This window comes from Heptranchias perlo, chromosome 9 (genome assembly GCF_035084215.1).
Source record: "Heptranchias perlo isolate sHepPer1 chromosome 9, sHepPer1.hap1, whole genome shotgun sequence".
In the NCBI taxonomy this organism is placed as follows: Eukaryota; Metazoa; Chordata; class Chondrichthyes; order Hexanchiformes; family Hexanchidae; genus Heptranchias; species Heptranchias perlo.
In genome coordinates, this window is record NC_090333.1 from 65,793,920 (window position 1) to 65,811,853 (window position 17,934).

General features: G+C 42.0%; 1 protein-coding gene across 2 annotated transcripts in view; it reads left to right on the forward strand.

Annotated features, from left to right (window-relative positions):
• Positions 1 to 6,427: 6,427 nt before the first annotated feature.
• uhmk1 (U2AF homology motif (UHM) kinase 1) overlaps positions 6,428 to 17,934 on the forward strand; it is a 33,291-nt gene continuing 21,784 nt past the window's right edge. The window contains exons 1-2 of one of the 2 annotated variants that reach the window (XM_067990656.1): positions 6,428 to 6,879; positions 16,646 to 16,938. In XM_067990656.1, coding sequence (XP_067846757.1) covers positions 6,588 to 6,879; positions 16,646 to 16,938 — 585 coding nt within the window. In that variant the 5' untranslated portion in view covers positions 6,428 to 6,587. Of the gene's footprint in view, positions 6,880 to 10,540; positions 10,613 to 16,645; positions 16,939 to 17,934 lie in introns of those variants that run through there. The other variant, XM_067990658.1, reaches the window with a different exon arrangement.

The following is a 17,934-nucleotide window of genomic DNA, read 5'->3' on the forward strand; positions in this document are numbered from 1 at the left end:
TCATGCAAATTACCACACTTCTGACTCCTTCAGTATGTCACAGAAGTGTCAGCCTAGATTATGTACTCAAGTCTCTGGAGTGGGGCATGAATGTACAACCTACTGATTATGGGGTGAGTGTGCTACCATTAAGTCAAGGCTGACACCCCAATTGTTGCCTAAGTGGATAACACTCCGGAACTTTTCAACTTTTGCCAAACAAAATTGAACTACCGACTTTAATTTGCCCTTTGCTGTGATCATATTTTGGGAACTACATTGTTCATCTGTGATGGCCCACTTCCACTTACTTAGAATTACATAGAATTTGCAGTACAGAATCAGACCATTTGGTCCAACAGGTCCTTGCCTGTGTTAATGCTCCACCCGAGCCTCCTCCCACCTTTTATCATCTAACCCCACCAACACACCCTTCTATTCCTTTCTCCCTCATGTGTTTATCCAGCTTCCCCTTAAATGCATCTATGCTAGTCACCTCACCTACTCCATGTGGTAGAAAGTTCCACATTCTAACCACTCTCTGGGTAAAAAAGTTTCTCCTGAATTCCCCATTGGATTTATTATTGACAGTCTTATATTTATGGCCTCTACTTCTGGTCTCCCCCGCAAGTGGAAACATCTTCTCTACGTTTACCGCATCAAACCCTTTCATAATCTTAAAGACCTCTATCAGTCTTCTCTTTTCTAGAGAAAAGAGCCCTAGCCTGTTCAATCTTTCCTGATAGGTAGAACCTCTCAATTCTGGTTTCATCCCAGTAAATCTTTTTTGCACCATCTCCAGTGCCTCTACATCCTTTTTCTAATATGGAGACCAGAACTGTTCACAGTACTCCAAGTGTGGTCTAACCAAAGTTCCATGCAAGTTAAACATAATTTCCCTGCTTTTTAATTCTACCCCTCTAGAAATGAACCCCAGTGCTTTGTTTGCTTTTTTATGGCCTTATTAACCTGCGTCGCTACTTTTAGTGATTTTTGTATCTGTACCCCCCCAGATCCCACTGCTCCTCGACCCCATTTCGTCTCTTATTTTCCAAGCAGTATGTGGCCTCTTTATTCTTCCTACCAAAATGTAATATCTCACACTTGTCTACATTGAAATTCATTTGCCAATTACATGCCCATTCTACAAGTTTATCAATGTCTTCCTGTATTTTGTCTCAATCCCCTTCCATATTAACTATACCCCCCAATTTGGTGACGTCCACAAATTTTGAAATTGTACTTCCCATTCCTGAGTCCAAATTGTTAATGTAAATTGTGGCACACCACTTCCCACCTTTTGCCAGTCTGAGTAACTACCTTTAATCCCAACTCTCTGTTTTCTGTTTTGTAGCCAGCTTGCTATCCATTCTGCTACTTGTCCCCCTGACTTCATGTGCTCTGACCTTAGTCATGAGTCTACTATGGGTACCTTATCAAAGGCCTTTTGAAAGTCCAAATATATTGGGCATCAATTTAGCACCCGCTATCGGGTGCGTTCCTGGCTGGGGGACTCCGAAAATCGGGGAGTCCCGGAGCGGGACCAGAGCCCGGCTCCAACCCGCCCACTTCCGGGTTCCCCACTGACGCGCCAGCGTGCGCGCGCAGCCCCCGCTGGTGGGAATCCCGCAGGCAATTAAAGCCAGCGGGATGCCACTTGAAAGTATTTATCTTGCTCGTTCAGGTCGTTTACAGACCTGATTGAGCTGTTTTATTAGGAGGGGTGGGATTTTCCACTGAACTGAGACTGTTTCCCATACTGGGGGAAACACTCCCAGTTCAAACGGAGGTGTTGCAGCCAGCAGCCTGTGGCAGCTGCAAAGGTGCATTCGACAGGTGGCCACACCGTCACGTTGGACAAAGTTTTGCCTCCACCACCCTCCTCCTAACTAGAAAATTCACCGACCTGGAACCGCAACCCCGGTGTGAGGACACACTTACCTACCTTGCGGGCCCCCTCAGATGTACATCTTCCGGATGGGGGCCGCCGTAGCTGCAGTCACGACCTCCTCGGAGGGTGAACAGCATCACAAGCCTCACCAGCCTCGCCGTCCATGCCGTCCACCTCTGACACGTGGAGCTCCACAACAGAGTGCTGTGACACATCCACCTGTACAGCAGGAGGGAGGGCAACCGCAGAGAGAGATGCGTCGCAGAGGGCACTACCCTCGCCACAGGGTCCACAGACCGAGGCTCAGCTTCCTGGACCTCTTTGAGCAGCAGTGCACACGGAGGCTCAGCGTCACTCGACATGCAGACGTGGACATCTGCAGCCTCCTTCATGCCGAGCTGCTCCCCGCTGGCCCGAGCACCATCTTCTTACCTGTCGCTGTCAAAGTCACCACTGCCCTCAACAACTTCTCCTCCGCATCCTTCCAGTGTGCCACCGGGGACACCGCCGATGTCTCTCAGCCATCTGCACAAAAGAGCCCTGCAAATACACCTACACCCACTCTGCAGTGACACAATGGGTGGCATCAGTTGTGGGTCTTCATAGTGATCCTCAGGAAAGGGCATTATTGCACAAACCAGACAAGATTCGCAAAGACGTGGCAGTAGTGGTGCCAATATAATATGTAATGTGAGTTGGTCAGAAATTCAATATAAGTCAAAACCATGACAAACCCTCAAACACCCTTGTGCATCCCCTTCATGCTCACGACATGTTTGCCTTACGCTGCCTACTGCACATATGTGATGCATGCCCTGTGGCTGCAGCACAGGTAGTGGCAGGTTGAGTGAGGCTGACTGTGAAAGAGATGCACAAGAGGGTGAGTATGAGATAGAGCCATGAGATTGTATGAGGATTGGGTTGAGTGGTAGTGGTGGGATGAGTACTGGCGAGGTGAGTAAGTGCAGGTAAGATGAGGATGAGGTTTGAGTGGGTGTGAGGGGTGATGTGACAGAGTAGTGTTGGCAGTGCAGAAGGAGGTGTGGGGTGGGGGCGGTGATGTGGCAGACGGAGTGTAGGGGAATGAGTAAGTGTACTCACTTTGGCTGACCTACTGAGGTCATTGGAGCGCTACCTGCACTGTATGCAGGTGCGCGATATGTTGGTGGTGCTGGTGACCTCCTCTGCCACCTCGAGCCAGGCCATCCTGGTGGCAGAGGCAGGCCACTTCCTCCCGCCCGCCGGGGGGAAGATCTCTGTCCTCCCCCTCCTCCTCACCCCATCCAATGATACCTGGAGTGAAGCATCATTAAACTGGGAGCAGCCTTCCCCCTGGGCTGCTCCATGCTGTAATTTTTTCTATTTGTTGCAGCATCTGTCAGTGGAGGACTGCCTCTTTAAATAGAGCTCCTCCAGCTGACAGATCTTACTGCGCATGCGCAGCCCGCCCGATGCACAGATCAGCAGTGGGGAACCCGGAAGACCAGGTAAGTGGATCCAACTGGGCTGCGATCGAGTGGGTGGCTGACTAATTTCACCGGGCGCGTTACCCACGTGCCCAATAGCCACCCCGCCGCGAACCTGCAGCCCTGCTAACATCGAGCCCATTATCTCTACTACATTACCCTTGTCTACCTTTTCTGTTACTTCTCCAAAGAATTCAATAAGGTTGGTCAAGCATGACCTTCCCTTTTGAAATCCGTGCTGGCTAATCTTTATTATATTTTCATTTTTTCTATTACATCTTTGAGTTACATTATCTTTCCTATCACCGACATTAAGCTAATTGGTCTCTAGTTCCCTGGACTTGTTCTATCTCCCTTTTTAAATATAGGAATCACATTAGCTGTCTGCCAGTCCTCTGGCACTGTTCCCTTTTATATATATGTAATAGTGCCTCTGCTATCTCTTCCCTAACTTCTTTTAACATGCGTGGATGCAATCCATCCGAACCAGGGGTTTTATCCTCTCTAGTTTATTAATTATCTCCCCCCTTTCTATCTTAAATGTCTTTATATCTTTTCTTCTAATGTCATGCGCATGTTAGTCTCCCTGGTAAATATTGAGACAAAGTAATTATTTAATATTTCTGCCATTTTGTTGTCATTACCTGTGAGTTTATCGTGTGTATCCCTTAGTGGCCCTATACCTATCCTGATTTTTCATGTTATTTATGTGATTGTAGAATACTTTACTGTTTCTTTTTATATTCCTTGATGATTTAATTTTGTAGTTTCTCTTTGCCTTCCTAATTGTTTATTTGACTTCTTTCCTAACCTTTTCATATTCCCTTTTGTCACTATCTCCTTTGTTGTCTATATACATAGTGAATGCTTTTTTCTTTAGTTTCCATTTTTGCCCTTATTTCTTTATTCATCCATGGTGTGTCATTACTGGCTAGTTTATTCTTGTTATTTTACTGGGATATATTTCTCCTGGACTCTATTGATCATCGTTTTAAATGTTTCCCACTGCTGTTCTACTTCTTTGTTTATCAGTAATTTTTTCCAGTTTATTTTCCTTAGGTCCATTCTCATCCCCTTAAAATCAACTTTTTTTTCCCAATTTATTACTTTGGTCTTTGTTTTAGTTATGTCCTTCTCAATCTTTATCTTAAACCTTATCATGTTGTGATCGCTATTACCTAGATGTTCCCCCAAGCTTACTTCTCTTATCTGTTCTCATTCATTTCCCATTATTAGATCCAGCAGTGCTTCCTCTCATTAGGCTTTTTACATACCGGGTAAGAAAGGAATCCTGCGCACATTGTAGAAACTCCATTCCCTGTACCCCTTTACCTACCTCTTCTTGCCAGTTTATTTGTGGGTAGTTAAAATCGCCCATGATTATTATTCCATGTCCTTTACTCATTTCACATATTGCTTACATATTTCTTCCTCCACCTCCTTTCCACTATTGTAAACAATTTTACAACACCAAGTTATAGTCCAGCAATTTTATTTTAAATTCACAAGCTTTCGGAGATTTTCTCCTTCCTCAGGCAAATGTTTTCAAATTTAAAATAAAATTGCTGGACTATAACTTGGTGTTGTAAAATTGTTTACAATTGTCAACCCCAGTCCATCACCGGCATCTCCACATCATCCTTTCCACTAGTAGGTGGTCTTTAGTATACCCCTATTAGCATCCCTTCTTATCTTTTATTTCAATTCATATAGATTCTGTTTATATCCTTCTGCTAGTTATGTCCCTCTTTTCCACTGCCATTATGTTATCTCTAATTATTACAGCTACTCCACCCCATTCTTCCTTCTATATCCTTTCGGATAACCTTATAAGCTGTAATATTTAGTTGTCAGTCCTGTTCTTTATGTAGCCATGTTTCAGTTATTCCTACAACATCTGGTTCCTCTCTATGGATTATTGCCTCCAGTTCCCCTGTTTTATTTTGGAGGCTATGTACATTGCTGTACAGGCAGTTTAAATTTGTCTTTAATAGTTGTTCCATTATACTTTATTTTTAACAGTCCTTTTATACTTGTTTTATAACTGTATTTGTTCCTTGACCGTTTGTTATCTTTATTCCTTACCCTGGTCTCACCTTTATACTCATCTCCTGATTATTTTATCTTTAAGCTTTTGTTATTGCTACCAGATCCCTACCCTATCTTGCTGGTTTAAAGCATTATCCACTGCCCTATTTATCCTTTCTGCTAGGTGCCAATGTCCGATGAAATGGAACCCCTCCTTCTACACCACTCTTTCAGCTATGCATTCACCTTTCTGATCTGCCTAACCCTACGCCAATTAGCACGTGGCTCGGTTAGCAATCCTGAGATTACCATCCATGAGGTCCTGCTTTTTAAATTTAGTTTCTAGCTTAATTTAGTTCCTTCTTCTGATTAGGCCTGCACTAATGTCAAGTTGTTGGCTACCATGAGCAGCTTGTCAAACATCCTACTCTAAATCTATGAAGGATTGAGTACTAATCAGCACTAAATTACTCACTGACCTTTTTGCCCCCAAAATAGTCTCTTCAGTTTAAAGTAATTCATTATACATGCAACTCTTTTCAGATGTTTCTAGGGGAGATAAGTGCTGTATAAATGGAAATCTATTTAAGGACAGGCTCCAACATTCACCTTAGAGGTTGAACTTGCCCCCCTCCCCTCTTTATTTTCATTATAGAATCATGCAACGATACAGGACAGAAGGAGGCCATTTGACCCATCGTGCCTGTGCCAGCTCTTTGAAAGAGCTATCCAATTAATCCCACTCCCCTGCTCTTTGCCCATAGCCCTGCAATTTTGTTCCCCTTCATGTATTTATCCAATTGCCTTTCCAAAGTTGCTACTGAACCTGCTCCCACCACCCTTTCAGGCAGTGCATTCCAGACCATCACATCTGGCCCGGGTAAAAAAAAATTAGGACACAAAATATTTGTTCCCGCCAGGCTGGGTGGTGACGTCGAATTTGACAGGCACTGAATTGCCCAATCAGAATCCTTGGATCAGGGTCGCGTCACACTTTTGTTTATTGAACGGAGGACGTCAAAAAAAGGGGGCGGGATCAAACGATGACGTTTTCAACGCGCGCATGCGCGTGGCCCGGCCCGTCAGTTAAACGGCTGCAGAGGAGGAGCCGCGCCGCGCCGAGCCTGCGGCCTTGTTTACGGTCGGGCTGCCTCGCCGAGGCGGGAGTTGGTGATTGCTCCGAGTCGGTCACTGACTGACTGACCGACCTCCTTGCTCCTATCATGGCGACGTACGTCGGCGCGAGGCCGAGGCAGAGATCCCGTGCGGGCGGCTGGTACTCCGAGCCGGGCCGCGTCTGCAATGCTTTCCCCATTTCGGGCGTCTTCCAGGCGAACGGGCGGCTGTGGCGGGCGCAGCGGTGTCTCGGCAAGGGTTCATCGGCCGCTGTCTATCGGGTGACGTCGGGGGCGGCCCGGGCCGCGGTCAAACAGTTCGTCCACGACACCAAATCGGACTACGGCTTCCTGACCGAGAGCGGGGTCCTGGAGGACTTGCAGGGCCACAGGAATATCGGTAAATACAGTGCGCTGGCGGCGAGAGTGTGTTCCCCCGGCCCCCAGGCTGTTGCGGGGGGCTTCGGAACCCGGAGACCAGCGCCGGGGAACTTGTCCTAGTTACTCGGACACCCGCGCACCCCCCTCCCCCCATTTACCGCCTTCGAAACGGTCTGCGGCACAGTGAGGAATCACTGAGTGCTGCGATTTTTTGAGGAAACAAGCCCCGCATGGTGCAACTCCCGCACAGAAATGCACAGGTCAAGACTGCACCCGAGAAGAGAGTTACTACCAGTCTTCCCAAAGTTAACCTGTGTTTTTCCTTTCAGATGCTGACTGATGCATTTCCATCGTCTCTCATTTATCATTGGCACAGTGATGGATGGCAGACCCTCGTGATTGAACCTGAGACATTGAGTGGCATTGCACAGGGACCATGCATTTATGATAGGGCGAGATGTAGGTTGCAGTATGTTACAAAGCAGTAACACAGATGCCACACGAGTGATGTAATGGTGAAACTGGTTTAATTGCAGTCTTCAAGGCCTTTATGATCTAAAAATGTGCTCTAATTGGCAACGGTTTATGGTTCTGTTCAGGTCTATCTACTCTAATGAAAATCATGCTGGAACTATTTAATATGATTTAAATCTCAGTGCTATCATCTGATGGAAGGACAGAACAGGCTTGAATGACTGATTCCTGTTCCTATATTGCACCATGTAATTTTCACATTCTATTGGGTTATTTCACAATGTATGTTATGTCGAATATAAGACCCTCTCGCTGGCGATAGAATCATAGAAAGTTATGGCACAGAAGGAGGCCATTTAGCCCATAGGCTGAAAAAGAGCTATCCAGCTTAATCCCAGTTTCCAGCATTTGGTCCGTAGCCATGTAGGTTACCGCACTTCAAGTGCACATCCAAGTACTTTTTAAATGAGTTGAGGGTTTCCTCTTTCAGGCAGTGACCCCCACTACCCTCTGGGTGAAAAAAATTCTCCTCTGCTCCTGTCTAATCTTTCTATCAATTACTTTAAATTTATGTCTCCTGGTTACTGACTCCTCTAAAGGAAACAGGTCCTCCCTATCCACTCTATTTAATCCTGACATAATTTTATATACCTCAATTAAATCTTCCTTCAGCCTCCTTTGTTCCAAAGAAAACAACCCCAGCCTATCCAATCTTTTCTCATGGCTAAAATTCTCCGGCCTTGGCAACACCCTTGTAAATCTGTACCCGCTCTACCACACTACAGGAAATATGAGATTGCACTAATCAGAACTGTATGCAGTACTCCAGCTGTGGCCTAACCAATGTTTTATACAGTTCTAGCATAACCTCCCTACTCTTGTATTCTATGCCTTGGCTAATAAAGGCAAGTATCCTGTAAGCCTTTTTAACCACCTTATCAACTGTCCTACTACCTTCAGGGATCTGTGGACACTTACTCCAAGGTCCCTTTGTTTGTCTACACCTCTCAGTATCCTCCCATTTATTGTGTACTCCCTTGCCTTGTTTGCCCTCCCCAAATGCATTACCTCACACTTTTCTGGATTGAATTCCATTTGCCACTTTTCTGCCTACCTGACTGGTCCATTAATATCTTTCTGCAGTCTACAGCTTTCCTCCTCGCTATCAACCATATGGCCAATTTTTGTATCATCTGCAAACTTCTTGATCAAGCCCCCCACATTCAATTCCAAACCATTAATGTATACCACAAAAAGCAAGGGACCCCACTGGTTTCCAGTCTCAAAAACACCTGTCATCCTTTGTTTCCTGCCACTGAGCCAATTTTGGATCCCATGGGCTTTTACTTTTTTGACCAGTCTGCCATGTGGGACATTGTGAAAAGCCTTGCTAAAATCCATGTACACTACATCAAACACGATACCCTCACTGACCCTCCTTGTTACCTGCTCAAAAAATTCAATCAAGTCAGACACTATCTTCCCTTAACAAATCCATGCTGACTGTCCTTGATTAACCCGTGCCTTTCTAAATGACCATTTATGCTCTCCCTCCAAATCGATTCCAATAACTTGCCCAGCACCAAGGTTAGACTGACTGGCCTTGAATTACTCTGTCTATCTCTTTTTCTCCCTTTTTAAACAATGAGGGGTTCAGATGGCATGTGGACCATGGAACAAAATTGCTCCCACTGCTTGGCTGTATTCCATTTTGGCCATTGTTATGAGGCAGTTGGCCAGAGTTCATGTATTTGAGGCAGGATGCTGTCTAACCTTTATGTAAATTCTGGGATTACAGTAGTAATTTCACTATTCTGCTAGAATAAGTTGGTAATGAGGAAAGGGTTTGACAGACTCATTGGGCTGGAATTTCCTTGATCCACAGATGCCAAAATTTGCACCTGTTTCTATTCCTATCTTGCCAATTACAATTTGTGCCAAAATATCCTGAGTATCTAATCAGCATATGCTCTAATGTAAAAACATGCAGAAATCAGTGTAAACAGTCAAGTCCCTAAAAGCATAGAACATACTCAATCTATTTTTCAGGTTCTTCATCTTATTGATGTGAAAATTAAAGTTGGGAGCCATCATTTAAGCACATTGAGCACAGCATTTTTAAGAAAATACAATTGGGCAAGCTTTTCTCAATGTAACAGGTTCTGATGCTATTAAAAAGCATTCAAAGATCTAGAAAATAGAGTACAGATCTTAGTAAAGGAAAAATAAATACTATTTATAAAATACCAGAAATGGTGACTTCAGGTCCTGCCACGTCTAACATTTTGAACGTAAATTTACGCTCATTCTGAACTGATGTAAATGGAGGAATTTAGTGTTCGCTTATCTTTTAGAAGGGGCGCTGAGCTAAGTGGGGTTTCAGCAGGCGTAACATTGGATTGGTGCAAGCGATCGAGGAAATTAAGGAGCGGTGTTTTGGCGTAAATTGTTTACATGCTAATTGCCTCGAGGGAAGGCACAACTTTGGTCTTACTGTAGTTACGCCAAAACTTTGCAGGAAATTATAAGCTAATGCTTTATTGGGGCTTAGGAAGGGTTTGTAGCCAATTTCATTAAAGAAAAAGAGAGAACTTTCATTTATATAGCGCCTTTCACAACCTCAAAGTGCTTTACAGCCAATTAAGTACTTCTTGAAGTATCGTCACTTGTAGGAAACCAATAGGCATTTGTCGCACAGCAAGGACCCACGAATAGAGAAATGACCACATACTCTCTTTTAATGATGTTGGTTGAGGGATAACGGGGCTAATGGCCTTGCTCTTCCACTTAAACTCAGGCCCCATCTGCCCTTTCAACGCCTCATCCGAAAGATGGATGTAGGGCAAGAGAAGATTTCAGCCTCAGAACATTCTTGTGCACTAACATTCTAATGTATATGGTATAGTTTCAATAAAAATAAGAGGCTATTGTGATCACTGCAGCACAGTGTTGCATGCCCCTCAGGATTGTATAACACAATGAAAATAAATTGTAGTAATTCAATCAAATGGTCTGATGATTAACATTCTCACCCCAGTGTCCCAGCAATTATTTTGCCTGATAACCATCCTGGTTTCCTATGTGTCTCAATTTTTGTGCAATCATGATTCTTTCTCTTCCTAGTTATACACAAGCCAAAATGCAGCTAGTTTACCCTGTTAAAAATATACATATGTTCAGCATGAAAGACCCCGTTTGACACTTAAATTTGTTTTACAGCTGTACTTTCTATTCCATGCTTCTTGTGACATTGTGCAGTGACGACATGTCCATGGAAGGTCAGGAAAGAGTTTTTTTTTCAGTAAATGTGCTTTGAAAACATAACCAGAATATCCTTAACCCATACTAGTGGTTAAAGACTGTCCAAAAAGGAACTCTCTAGAATAAACTGAATTAAGCTATTACATTGCAAAAGCTGGGGTGGAAACTAAGTATTCCTGCTACTAAATGGTAAACGTGATTGGACTCGCACCTAAATTTATCACAGCCACATGACAGCATTTCTATAAAAATCAAGTTTTTCACCATACTTGTACAAATCCTGTTGTAATTTGGGATTTTTGTTTTTATTTTCCAGTGCATTCTGGTCCCAATATCTACACTTACACCCCGTGGTTCTGCATTCTTAATGAAAGGTGCATTATCTTATTGGTGGACCATAATCGGAGGAAAATCTCCAGTCAGCATATTCTCCTTCCCCATGAGTCTTAAACTTAAAGCCAATTACATAGGTATGAGGGGCAAATAGGTTAAGTTTGATTGGGAAATTAGATTAAAATTTATGACCGTAGAAAAGCAATGGTGAACATTTAAAGATATTTCATAATTCTCAATGAATATACATTCCATTAAGAAATTAAAAACTCCATGGGAGAAGTGATACATCCGTGGCTAACTAAAGTTAAAAGATGGTATTAGGTTAAAAGAAGAGGCTTATACTGTTGCCAAGAAGCCTGAGGATTGGGAGAATTTTAGAAACTAGCAAAGGATAACCAAAAAGTTGATAGAGCGAGTAAATAGAACGCGAGTAAATTAGCAAATATAAAAAGATTGTAACAGCTTCTACAAGTATGTAAAAAGGAAGAGAATAACAGAAGTAAACATGGGCCCCATAGAGGCTGAGACAGGAGAAATTGTAATGGGGAATAAGGAAATGGCAAAGACGTCAAACATATTTTGTATCTGTCTTCACAGTAGAAGACACACAAAACATACCAAAAATAGTAGGGAACCAAGGATTTAATGGGAGTGAGGAACTTAAAGTAAATATTAGTAAGGAAAAAGTACTAGAGAAATTAATGGGACCAAAAGCTTACAAATCCCTTGGACCTGATGGCCTACATTCTAGGGTTCTAAAAGAAGTGGCTGCAGATAGTGTGGTGGCATTGGTTGTGATATTCCAAAATTCCCTAGATTCTAGAACGGTCATAGTGGATTGGAAGATAGCAAATGTAACCCCGCTATTCAAGAAAGGAGGGAGAGAAAACAGTTAGCCTGACATCAGTTGTTGGGAAAATGCTGGAATCTATTATTAAAGGCATGGTAACAGAGCACTTAGAAAATCATAATATGATTAGCCAGAGTCAGTATGGTTTTATGAAGGGGAAATTGTGTTTGACAAATCTGAGTTTTTTGAGGATGTAACTAGCATGGTAGATAAAGGGGAACCAGTGGATGTAGTAAATTTGGATTTTCAAAAGGCATTTGATAAGGTTGCATAAGATAAGGTCTCATGGGGTTGGGGTAAATATATTAGCATAGATAGAGGATTAGTTAATGGACAGAAAACAGAAGGAATAAATGGGTCATTTTCAGGTTAGCAGGTTGTAACTAGCGGGGTGCCGTAAGGATCAGTGCTGGGTCCTCGGCTATTTACAACGTGTATAGTTTTGGTCGTCTTACCTTAGGAATGATATACTTGCCTTAGAGGGAATGCAATGAAGGTTCGTTAAATCGATTCCTGGGATGAGGGGGTTGTCCTGTGAGGAGAAATTGAGTCGAATGGGCCTGTACACATTCGGTTAGATGAACAATAGGAGATGCTGACAGGCTGGAGAGACTACAATGAGGGGGCATAGCCTCAGGCTAAAAGGTCAGCCATTTAGAACTGAGATGAGACATTTATTCACTGAGGGTCGTGAATCTTTGGAATTCTCTACCCCAGAGGGCTGTGGATGCTCAGTTGTTGAGTATATTCAAGGCTGAAAGCGATAGAGTTTTGGACACTAAGGGAATCAAGGGATATGGGGATCGGGCGGGAAAGTGGAGTTGAGGTCGAAGATCAGCCATGATCTTATTGAATGCCGGAGCAGGCTCGAGGGGCTGTATGACCGACTCCTATTTCGTATGTTCCATCCTGGCCCTGACCAAAGCAGGTGCAACAACTTGAGCTGCCTGTACCACCAGTGGCAAACTAAAGACTTGAAATGAAATTTTCCCACGTAGAATGGTAAATTGAGTGAAGGACCTCTGTACATAGTCATAATAATTACACTCTCACATTTACGAAGCTTTGTGTCAGGTTTGTACAAAATCTTTGACACCTGTGGGTATGCTGTACATAAATAGGTTTAGGATCTATTGACAGTAATTTTAGTCTTTATAAGGGGCTTGTCAGCTACTCGTCCTCCAGCCTTCATTGCAGGACTGAATACCAAGCAGATTACACATCATGTCCATTTAGGATTTAGATTCACTGAGAAAAATCCCCAAAATTACAGCAAAATTTGTCCCAAGTATAGCAAGATATTGAGTGAGAAATGCTGCCATGATTATAGCACAATAACTTTCACTAACTTAGCAAACAGCATAGGTACATAATTAAAATGGCAAACTGCAGGGTATGAGTGCTGAGCTTAGTAATAGACTATGGAACAGTGCTCAAAAGTGAGTCTGGCAAGGATAAATTGGTATCCTTCATAAAACACAAGGGATGGAAATGCAGGGCAAGTAAATATCCAAGTGCAGTAGGGAGAAAAATGGATTAATGTAAGTGAAATAGATTTTAAAAAAGGCATTAGATTCACAAAGCTTGGAGAGAAGGTCGCCACTGGACCAAATTTAAGATTAAATACAAGATTTTTTTAAAAAGTGGCAAAGGAGAATGAGGAAAGACTAGCAGCAGGTGCAAAATAAGTGCCAATTTTTTTATCCAATGTTGAAACAGTTTAATATGGAGGGTGTTAAAACTCAAAGGGTTCCATATGGAGTTGACAGTGAGAAAATTGCAGGAGATTGTAAACATGCTAAATGAATACTACATGTTTTTACCAGGAGCACACAAAGTATAACATCCATCATCAAGCATGTTGTGTGCTCTGGGCCTTTGACAGTGAAACAGAGGTTCTAACTAAGTTCAAGGGGCTTAAAAACAATAACTCCCCCAGCAGGGATGAACTATACCCAAGAGAAGAGTTTTCTGGTGTCATTTTGAGAACCACACAACAGAAAGATTCTAACAGACTGCAAACTGGCAAATGTGGTTTCCATATTGAAAAAGGTTAACTGGCCCATACCTGCAACAAAAGAGCTATTAGCCTGACCTCACAAATTGGAAAATGAATGGCGTCAACTATCAGAAGTAAAGTGGAAGAGCCCCTGTATTATGAAAATAACTCAAATAAACTGCTTCAGAAGGAGTTGACCAACCTGATGAAATTTGATTTCTGGAAGTGATATAAAAGTGTAACTAGACTTCCAAAAGTCCTTTGATAAAAGTTGCAAGTTAGATAACCTTTTGCAAACAAATCAGTGGATATCAAAGGCAAGACATGGATTGGTAACTACCTAAAAAGGGAAGGATGCTGAGGTTAGAAGTAAAAGGAACTAGGTTGAAGGGGTGGGGGCTGTTGTGCAGGGATCCTACCTATTCCTGGAATGCATGAGTGATTTGGATTTGTGGTCTTTGCAAAAAGTAGTTAAAATTTGGAGATGGCATCTGGATAATACTGTGGACCCAAAGAAGGGAGCCAAGGTCTTACGAAGAGCTCAAAAGAGTTTAAACTGCAGTTGTAAATAAAATGGGTATAAATACTCAATGGGTAGGATAAAACTGATCAAGGTGAAAGGATTAGTGGTGTTAGTTGACTTGTTCGTATCAATTTCTGAACAGTATGAAGTGGCAATAAAGAGAGTGAATAGGATGCCAGGTTATATTGTCAAATCAGTTAAGCTCAAATACCTAGAAGTTATTGCTGGAGTTCGAAGTGTGCAGGAAAAAGCTGCATTTGAAGGTATGCATATAGGTCTGATGCTGCAGCTAAGGGAGCTTGCTGCTCTTTTTTGGTAAAGGGTATGCTGCAATCCCAACAAAGTGAATATATCTGTTCAGTAACTTTTAAGGATACCAGAATAGATGGATTGCTTACTTTTATTAAAATACCTTCTAATATTGGGTAAAGCAGTTACCTTGCAATCCTACCCACCAACACAGCTCTTATTAACCACTTCATATAAAGCACATTCTATTCTTGGAGACGCAAATCTTTCTAACCATAGAAGGAAATTTCAACAACGTCTAGTGCATGTATTCTTAAGTATTTCCAAACAAAATGAAAATAGGAAATAAGTTGATATGACTTGACTTTTGAATGTTATATAAAATGTAGTTTTCAAAGAACACCATCTAAAGAAAGAACATACATGTATTTAGAGCATTATCGTGTCTTCAGAAAGCCCCAAAAACATTTCACATCTAATAAATTACTTTTTGAAGTGTGGTCAATGGTGTTATGAAGGCAAACATGGCAGCCAATTTGTACATAGTAAGATTCCACAAACAGCAAATGAAATGAATGACTGGTTCATTTGTTTGAGTGGTGGGTGTTGGTTGAGGGAGGAATATCAAGAGAACTGCTCGCTTCCCTTCAGATAATGCCATGGGATCTATTACATCCACCTGAACAAGCTTCAGTTTAATATCGCATCTGAAAGATGGCATTTCCAGCAATGCAGCATTCCTTGGATACTGCAAGTCTTAGCCACTGAGCCATTCTGATACCTAAATGTGAGAAAATAAAAGTTCTAAAAGGGGGTTTTATATGGGGGATCTTTTAGTTGAAAAATTATGACTATACTTGGTTAAGTAGTGACTTCATTTAATATAGATAAACTTCCCAAAAAGAATTGAGTGTCAGCTCAGTAGTAGCACATTTATCTGAGTCAGAAGGTTGAGTTCACGCCTCACTCCAGGAATGACTCCCGAGCAGTACAGAGGGAGTGCTGCACCGTCGAAAGCACCGCCTTTTGGATGAGTCATTAAACAGGCTCTCTGTGGTGGATGGAATAAATCCCAAGGCGCTATTTGAAGAGATGGAGGGGAGTTCTGGTGTGCTAGCCAACATTTCACTCTCACCCAACATTACCAACTGGTTAATTGGTTATTCAGCTCACTGCCTGGTGCAAATTGGCTGCTGTATTTGCCTAGAAAACTAATGCTTTCGGACATCCAGAGAACATGACAGGCACTATGTAAAAGTTTTTTTCCCCCTAGTTCCTCTAGGCCACAGAGGTAGTTTTGCAGCTAAATTCAAGAGCTGTTTAGTAAAAAATCTAAAGTGTCATCTCCAAATGCCAACTTAGCTATGGATTTGAAGCAGCTACTGTGTTGACTATTTCTCTGGTAGGGGAATTGACCTTTGTTAAAGAGGTTCTTTCTACCCAGACTTGGGACCATGAGAACGCGTAGCTAGCCGCCTTTTTCCATCGTTAGCCTCGCTTCAAATGGGGCCAATGCTTTTTTGACAGAGACAATTAGAACGGCCAAGATTGTCGAAGCACCCTGAATCAAACATGGTCTTTTCTGGTTCGTTTACCTCCCCCATGCAATTGGCTCAGTATTTTCTCCAAGCTATTCATCATTGGATATATAGGCCAGCATTCACCGTTAACTTTTCAAAAATAAGTACTAATGGCAGCACTCGCTCTAAGCAATAAAGTTGTGTGCCTTTTTAAAAGCTCATCATTTACTTTAAGATTGACATTTTAATTTACCTATAGAATGCATGACTTCCAAAAGAAAAATATTCACTAGGTAGCCAGTTTATACAAATGACAGCAGGTGTTAGAAAACATACTAACATCAAACACTGGCAAAGTAACAGACCTTCTTTTAGGTGCAGAGACTTAAAAGGTTTACACTTCAACCGGTACGCAGAATAAGTGGCAGTATGTCACTGGAGTTTATTTCAGGTTTCCTGCACTGCATGTTGTGTTACTATGGAGTAGGAAGTTTGTAGAATTAACAAAAGCAGTCACTGTATATCCTGTCATTCCATGTGGTTTAATTTATAATTTCCTCTTTGTACTTTCAGTGACTTTATACGGGAGATTTTCTAACTTATCCTACACAAACCAACGTTGTAACTGCATTTTGCTGGAATTGCTTGATGCCAGTGTCTCAGAGCTGCTGCTACACTCCATTAATCGGGGCCATTCAATGTGGATGATCCAGCACTGTGCGCGGGATGTTCTGAGTGCACTAGCTTTTATTCACCGCGAGGGTTACGTACATGCAGATCTCAAACCATGCAATATCCTCTGGAGTGCGGAGGATGAATGTTTTAAACTCATTGACTTTGGGCTTAGTTTCCAAGAAGGAAATCAGGTAAATTGTGAAGTGAAAGTTCATTATTGTAGGTGTGGAGCATAAATGTTTGAATGTCTGCTAAAAACATATTGATAATAAAATAACACTTGCTCAATGCTCTAAACACATGTAACCAGACTGATTAAATGTAATAGTGTTCATTTCCATCTAGGTCTTAAATGTTTTAAAAAAAGATAATTGCAGGGAAGTTCACCAGATTTGTCATTTCCTTTTCTGCAGCAAGGGAGAGGAGCGTAAACTAACAATGACAAGATGCCAGTGAAGCTGTTACTCCAACCTGCAGAAATCTTGGCAGTTTGAAAATGATTATAAGCAATAATGCATAATAAAAGATTTGCAGAATTGCACTTAAATACACAACTTTATATTTTCCATAACTGCTTAAGCCATATAGAATTCAGCAACCACACTGCAGCTTTAAAAGTGTTTAAACCTATAATTTTAGCACTTTTTGTGTGGGGTAAATGACAGGTTAGAAAACTTATTTCTTCACCATGGGGAGGAGGAGGGTGTTGGGGCTGAAAGTTTTAGAACTTGGCAATTCATTGGGGGAGGGAGTGTGCCGAATCAGTTGCAACAAGAAGATTCAGTGTTCATGTTATTTATTACATGAGATTCAAAGGTTTCTGTTGTTTGTTGCATTAGTCATTTTGAAGAATGAAATTGACATGTCTTCACTTGAAACTTAATCATTTGATATCACTATGAATGAAATGATGAATATGAACTCCTTGGATTCTGCTAACCAGATATTTTAAGTAATATGCAGTAAATGAGACCTAATGTATCCTCCAAATAAAATTGTAACACATCTTGTACAAATGCAGCTTAAACTTTAAATGGTAGATAGTGTCAAAAAGTTAGCACGTGTTATATGATACATTGTTTAAGCAGTTTCTTTGGCACATGGACAGTTGTTTTCTCTGACAAGTGGATTTTCCAATTAAACCCGCTAGCAACAACAACTTGCATTTATATAGTGCCTTTAACGTA